This window comes from Montipora capricornis, chromosome 14 (genome assembly GCF_036669925.1).
Source record: "Montipora capricornis isolate CH-2021 chromosome 14, ASM3666992v2, whole genome shotgun sequence".
In the NCBI taxonomy this organism is placed as follows: domain Eukaryota; kingdom Metazoa; phylum Cnidaria; class Anthozoa; order Scleractinia; family Acroporidae; genus Montipora; species Montipora capricornis.
Genome location: NC_090896.1, coordinates 34,005,352 through 34,012,851, shown reverse-complemented (window position 1 = coordinate 34,012,851; position 7,500 = coordinate 34,005,352). Strand labels below are relative to the sequence as shown.

The 7,500-nt window shown below is 38.6% G+C and overlaps 1 protein-coding gene across 1 annotated transcript; it reads right to left on the bottom strand.

Moving 5' to 3' along the window:
* Nucleotides 1-6,095: 6,095 nt before the first annotated feature.
* Nucleotides 6,096-7,253, bottom strand: LOC138031901 (uncharacterized). The gene is made up of 3 exons (XM_068879513.1): nucleotides 7,040-7,253; nucleotides 6,481-6,687; nucleotides 6,096-6,232 (listed from the first exon to the last, which is right to left on the bottom strand). Exons 1-3 carry the CDS (start codon nucleotides 7,251-7,253, stop codon nucleotides 6,096-6,098), a joined length of 558 nt encoding a protein of 185 aa, XP_068735614.1.
* Nucleotides 7,254-7,500: the final 247 nt, after the last annotated feature.

The window sequence follows — 7,500 nt, the reverse complement described above, 5'->3', positions numbered from 1 at the left end:
GATTTAGATACAAAAAGTAAATTTGATCTTTTAGGTGAATTTGTTAATTCTGATAAATCAAAGGTTAACATTACTAATATTGTGTATAAGGGTACTAAATATGTTGTTTTTGATACTGGATTACAAAATATTTCTGTTTCTTTTACATTAGCTGTAAAAGTAAATAGATTAATTCCAATTAAATCCACACAAGTCTTCACCACATCTACAACTAGAAAAAAATTATGGAAATAAAAGACGAAAGTGGTGAGAAGAAATTTCAGATACACCGTAGTGTAGAGCTTTTGGAAGAGAAAAAAGTCAAGACTACTTTAAAAGGGGAGTACGATATGAAAAATTTTGAATTCGTGAATAGACCTTTGAAAGATTTGGTGTCGAGAGATGTGGAGATGGTGAAATTATCTGTATTAAATTTGACTTCTCTTTCTCCTGTTTATTCTGATGAGAAAAGAGAAGATCATCTTTTTTTGTCAATTATCGATATCAATTCAGCAGACGGGAAAGTCGTTCATCATCAGAATAAAAGAGAGAGGGAAATGCATAAAATCAACAGTGTCTTCACCGATTCATTGGAAGTAGATGTAGAAAGCGTCGCTGGATCGAGTAAGAAAAGACCTAGGTTTTATACAGGAGCGACAGCTGTAAGTCTTTATTTTAGAAAAGCACGACATAATTGGTTTGAAATTTATTAAAAGAAAATGGAAAGAAGAAGAGATGATTTCATTAGACCTGAATTTATGAATTTTAAAGGAACAACGGACGAAGATGGTAGATTAACCATTAATTTCATTCAAAAACCGTGTCATTATATGACCGATTATGAGGTTGCTGTCGATTCAATGTGTTTAGACATGTCTACTTTCAAAAATATATTAGAAAGTGATAGAGACCCTACTAATCCACATTTCACTTTTATTGAGAGTTCATCTTCGTCTACTAAAACATACTTGCCAGAATCAAAGATTGCTACTTTTGGCGAGTTTGTAGAAAAGGTCAATGAAGTTCAGAGTAAATTCACTATTAAAATCAATTATTTAGAACACAAAAGTGAGATGGATATAGGAAAAAATAAATTAGAAGTAGATAAGAGAATGGCAAGGGTCTTAGGACTCTTGAACACTGAACAAAAAGTATCGAAAATCATGCAAGATATAAATAGTTCATCGTGCACTTTTACAGTGCTCAAGAAAGGAAAAGAAGTGATAGGAGTGCGTTTAGATGCCACAAGTGGAGATGGTAAAGCAATTCAAATAGCTAGAAGACACGATCATTCAGTTTGGAGTGAAATTTCCCCCAGTTCTTTTCAATTCATTCTTGTGGATTGTGACTTCGTTATAGAAGAAATGGTAGGAAAAGAAAGAACTCAAAATTTGGAAATGATTCCCTTCAATCCGCTGACGGATCATTATTATTACTCGCCTGAAAGATTGACATGGAAAAGAATAAATTCAAATGTTTTCTTCTCCTGTTTCATTCGTTTTGCCGACACAAGAGGGAGAAGGTTTAAAGGAGCCGAGGCAGTTTGTCAATTGAGAATAAGGAGGAGACAATTAAGATAGAAAAGAAAAGAAAAAGATGGGAAAAGAAGATTATTTGGGAAATAGAATCTTACAAAAGGAAGCGGGAATAAAAGAAATACTTATGGAAATGGTTACGACCCTTATGGTCAATATGGTGGTGCTAGAACTAAGAAAACTAAGACACGACAACCTAGTAATCTCGAACTTCTTGCCCAAGTAGCACAAAGAGCTGGTGACAATGTCGGTGTTGGGGGTGTAGAAGGGCTGTGCATAGAGCATACAAAAATGTGAATAACAGAAAAAGAAAAGCGTCAGATTTACCCATTTTCAATCCAGATTTGAATACGATCATCATTCCACCAAAAAGAAGAGCTCCGACATGACAAATAGGAAGTGAGCATTTTTAACTAGCATAAGACCTTCGACTAGAAAAACAACAAATCCGCCAGGACCTAATTCTGTTCGTGCTATGTTACAAAGAGTAGGAGCGATTAGAGAGGGAAACAAGAGAACTAGGTGGCATAAGGCATTAGGTGGATGGTATTTACACGGAAAACATGCTGGAGAACCCATGCCGGGTCGTAAAGCAGCTATGTTAAGAGCTTATACAGAAGCGGATTTTAAGAAATTTCAAAAGACCTAGTAGTAAAGCTAGTTCTTCTTGGATGCAAGCTGCCAAGAGACAACGTGGACGCGGATTGATAAGTCACGCAATACTCGGTGACGCAGAAAAATTAGCTAAAACACTGGGTAAAAAAGCTCTTTTAAGAGCCGCTTTACCATTGTACGATATGGGTACCGGAATATTAGGACGAAAAGGAAGACAATTCCTTCAGAATTACATAAATAAAAAACAAAAAGGAAAAGGTATATCTGGCGATCTGTTGTCAGTAGCTCAATTTATAATGGAACAAAAGAGAAGACAAAGAGGGAGAGGGCAAAGAGGGGGAATTCTTCCTTTTCTCATTCCGGCTTTGGGAGCATTGGCAACCGGAGTCCTGGGTGGTGCTGCTTCATTTGGAACCAAAAAATTACTAGATAAATTGGTAAAATAAAAGACACTGCATTGAAAAATAATCAGTTTGTAAAAGACTTTGAAAGAGTAACAAGTAGTACAGGGCATATCAAGCACCACACAATTATGCAAATCAGTCTCCATCATTTTTCTACAAAAACTGCTTCATCACGTGGTTTTCATGATTTTCATTGTCATTTTTGTCTTGATAACACTCATGTTTTAGCTCACTTTGCAACCAATAATAGTTTTGTTTCTTTTATTTGCTATGACCAACGGTCACCATTACAATGCTACTATGACTGCCTTGAAAAAGATGGCACGTCAGCGTGAAAAGTGTTATCCTTATGTCATCGAAGCTGCTAAAAGAGAATTATCGCGTCATCGTGACAGAGAGGCAAGGTTTGTCGTTTCTCGCCCCAAAAAGCGATCTCTTTCTCGTCCTTTGGTCATTGTTAAAGTGAAAAAGACAAGGCGAAATAACAAGTGAAGTGTCTGTTTTGATGATGATCAGCACATTTAAATTGGATAGTGTTTGGAAGTTGTCATGCGTGTTACTGTTTATTGTGATTGTCGTGTTGGTAGCATGGAGAAACAAGATCAAAGTGTTTTTTCGTCTCAAATTTGTGTCTCAAATTCGGACTGCAAAAGAAGGGCATACAAGTGGGTCTCAAAGCAATCATTTTTTAGAGATTGGATATGGCGCAAAGGATTATTGTCCGACCTTGAGAAACGCGAAGCATTGAAAGGCAATGATGCGTATGCGTACGTTTTCGCCATGATCCCAGAGCTTGACGTGGAAGCTATTGAGCGAGACGCATTGTTGGAGGCTTGAAAAGTTAATGCACGAGTGACTTTTCCTCACGTTTTTGTAAATATGAATGTGTGTGTGTGTGTGTGTGTGTTATAGAAACTTTGAAGTTATCATGTGATTTAAAAAGACCATGTCGTCGCGGACTGAACGTCGAGCCTTGGCGCGTGCTGAGAAGAAAAGGCAAAGAAAAGAAGAAGCATATGGTGATTTCAACAAGAATTTCAATTCTGTTGCTGAGGGTGTTGGTGCTAAAGGAGGAAAGATAATCACATTAGATGTGGATAGGATGGATACTCGTAATGTCAGTTTCAGTAAGTGCAAGCCGTCTGCACAATTCAAGGTCTGCTGTGTATGCGATGGCGTGGAATGCGGTGTCGCCACTATTACTCTGGTCCGCAGTTTTCTAGTGATGTTTTGGTTTTGCAAAAGTTTGTTTTCGTCCATTTTATACCATGCAGATTGCAGTGACATGCTCTATTTTAACTGTTGTCGCAAGTACGTACATGTGGGATGTTGGGCACGACATTGGATGAGGACTACGTTTGTGAAGTCCGAAAAAGATGAAAAGGTGCACGTGGTGCAGAGAGACAAGTTTTATTGTTTCTGCGGAATCATGTTTTGGAATAGGAGAGACGATAGACGTTTAAGTGAAACAATGGTAACTGCATTGAGTAAATTAAATATTTCTGTAGATATGCGAATGTTTAATGAGTTTTGGTGTTATGAATTTGACATGTGTTGTCGTTCAGTGTTTTCGTTTACACTTGCTCAACGTTTTAAAATTTCCGTCATAAGAAAGGGGTGTATTTGATAGGTGTGCGTCGTCATTTTCATGATTATTACTTTATGAATCATATGTTTATTGAAGTAGGGCCTTGGAGGCATGATAAGGATTTAATTTTTGTAAATCAAATTGAGCGATATTTCGAGGTTGATCCAACATTCATGTCATTTGATTCTCTGCTGCATGCAGCCAAATTTCCACCTATTCTAAGCAACGGTTCTCTGTTGGGACTTTCAAATCAATTCGATGCTTTGGATTGGTGTGTTGTTACAGTATTGTGCAAAAGTAATGCAAGCGAAATGCGCGAATTTCGTTCTTTGTTCCCGCGACTTTTCGACGAAAATTCGCACGAAAGTGCGAGTGAAATTTCACGGCGTATCGAGCGATAATTCGCTTAAACAAAGGGCGATTTTTCTTCGAAGTTTCGTTAAGCTAAAGAAAATTCGTGAGCAAAAATGATAATTCGCAAGGCAGTTGATGAAATTTCGCAACACATTGAGCGGCAGTTCGGGAGCGTTCAAGCAATTTTCTTTCAGCAGCTGATACGAACAAACTGTCGTGCAACTCACAATTAAGCGATAAATTTGTAAATACGTGCCGTTAAGCTGTTTGTAAATACATGCCGGTTTGCAGTCATCGATCGCCGGTTACGGGGCTAACATTTTATCTATGACAAATACGTTACTAAAATCTTACCTAAAATTTGTGAAAGGCTTTCAACCAGTTTCACTTGTTCGAGTTCAGCTTGGGCCCAGTTTCATACGCAGAGAATTAGAATACACTGAACTGCATTACGAAGACAATGACCTCAGTTCGCTCCACAAACAAAACAAAACATCTCCAGTTCTGTGTGCTTAGGCCGCTTGAAATTGTTCTACTATCAAACTTTCTCGGAAACTTGGCATAACTAACATTCATGATATGAACATTAAAAAAATGGGGTCACCGTGCTTGTTTACGCGTTAAAATGGGGTATAGTCGCAAACAATTCGTGCGGGTTTTTCAATCTGAACACACGTGCACGCTCGCGAATCCATTTGGATGTTGTTAATTTCCATCCCAGTCGCCTCACGGTCGGAAAATTTTCGGGCCTGCAAAGCCATTTTTACTTGTGGATATATCCACGAGTTTTGGTGAGGTTCTTTATGCAAATGTGTCACTCCTGCGTAACCGGAAGTTCGATCTAATAAGCCAATCAGGATGGATAATCACAACACAGCTTAGAAAGCTGTGACTTCCTGTTCGCGAGGTTGTGCGCCGCCATTGCTGTATGTCGCTTTTATACTTAAGTGTTTGATCACTTATGGTTCAGATCATCTGTTTCTAAGTGTAACGGTATCAAATATAGCCTGATTCTCAGACGTCTGAGAATCAGGCTATATCAAATATAGTGATAAATATTGGCAAGGTTTGTTGGAGGAATGTATAACTGGCACAACAAGTGTTAATATTACTGAATGGATCTGCTCTACTTGCTAAACCTGATGACATTAACAATATGACCTGCCACGAGTAATGACAGTGGCACTTTGATTAGATAATCTGTACCTAAGAACCAAGAGGTGTATATGCCTGAAACTTCTTGTATGAAGAGAACCTCTGTTCATATTAAGAATACGCGAATAAAACGGCGCTGTAATCCTAAGGCTTGAGATTTTGCTATTCACCGGACAAATCGGATAGTGATTTATCCGGTGGATAGTGTCATCCACCTTTCGAACAACTCGGGAGTGAGGTCACTGGGTGTTGCTTTAAGTCTCCAAACAGGTCATAATTATTTCGCTCCGTTTTCATGGCCTTAATAATAAACATTGGGACTCTAACAACGATCCGTTTCCAAAATTTATTACGAGTTTTTACATTTAATATGAAAATTCTAATGTCGCGACATAACGTGAAAATTACACATATCACAGAAAAACTAGAGAACTGATGTGTGACCAAAATGTTATTAACAGTATTTTAATCTGCCCGGTTTTGCCTATTCTCTTTTCTCAAATTTTGGCACCTCTTCCCAATGCTTATCTTGCATTGATCCCACATCTTGACTCGGTCTTCCACGCTTCGGCATTGATAAGAGAAGGCTGTTAGCACTTCAGCTGAAAACAAGAACGATAAGGCGAGTGTAAGTTCGTGCTCCATAAAAATATGTTTATTGACATTGCATGGCGTTAACAAGCTTCAACTGAGTTGACTGTAGCTGATTTGTTAATTAGCAATTCTTTAGAAACTAGCCTCCCAACATACAATACTTATTATTGGAAAGAGTGTGAACCCGACCTTTTAGCTTAAGTTAGATAAAGGTATTCCTATTTATATTGTACATTTGACGTATCATTTCACCCACCTTTAATGGCAGCTATAACTTCCTGGTCCAGAGGAGCATACTCCTTTGTTCCATGGACCGTGGAATACTTTAGGGTTTCCTTGGTGAAAAGGGAGTCCACAAGGCGAAGAGTCATGGCTGTTGGCTTGTGGGCTGCCTTCGCATAATTATATTTAGCTCTGGCCACCCGAACATTTCCATAGCCTCCAAGGGCAACGGTATCATTCCCTGAAAAAAGAACAGAACACAAGAAATGTATAGGTGAGTTGATAAATTAATGAAATAAAGCGTACAACCTCCCCCTTCCCTAGCACGAAGTGTCAGACGATTTAAAGTCACCTTACATAAGTTTCGTTAAACAAACTTTTTTCATTCCTCCAACTTTTTTCGTTAAACCAAAACACCCCCCGCCCAGTACACACAATGACCTTGCATAAGGCTTATACGTTTCGTCAAATCAACTTCTTACAACGTCACTTTTAAAAAGACAAAAGCTAAGTACTGACACTTCCACAAAGTATTCATTCATTCATAGAAATATGTTAAATACTTCTTTAGTAAACTAACTTTATGATTGTACCTGTTACGTTATGGTTGTCCATAAGTCTCTCAGCTTGCGGCAAAGCACTTCGTGGACTCGCTACATCGAATTCCTCCACATCATATGGCCTGGGAACGACTCCGGGCAGCGGGTATTCCACTGATGATGAATTTGTTGACGGCACGAACAGAGGCTGCAATTGAGGAGTCTGTGGCGCAGTTGTAGGAGCACTGTGTGAAGCAGCTGTCACCATACCTAGAAGCCTGTCCAGCTTTGCCTCTTGTCGGGCAAACGAGCACTCAAGTCGCTCTAAGATTTTCCTTGTTAGTCGGAGCTCTTCACTTGCAACCTCTATTCCCTGGAAAGTGTCGTTGTGGTTCAACTGCTACAAGAAAACATAACATTATCAGCTTTTGGGGAATCGAAGATACATGTAGAGCCCAGTTTCAACATACTAAGAGTACACAATAATTAAGAGACTATTCAAAGAATGAGGCTTA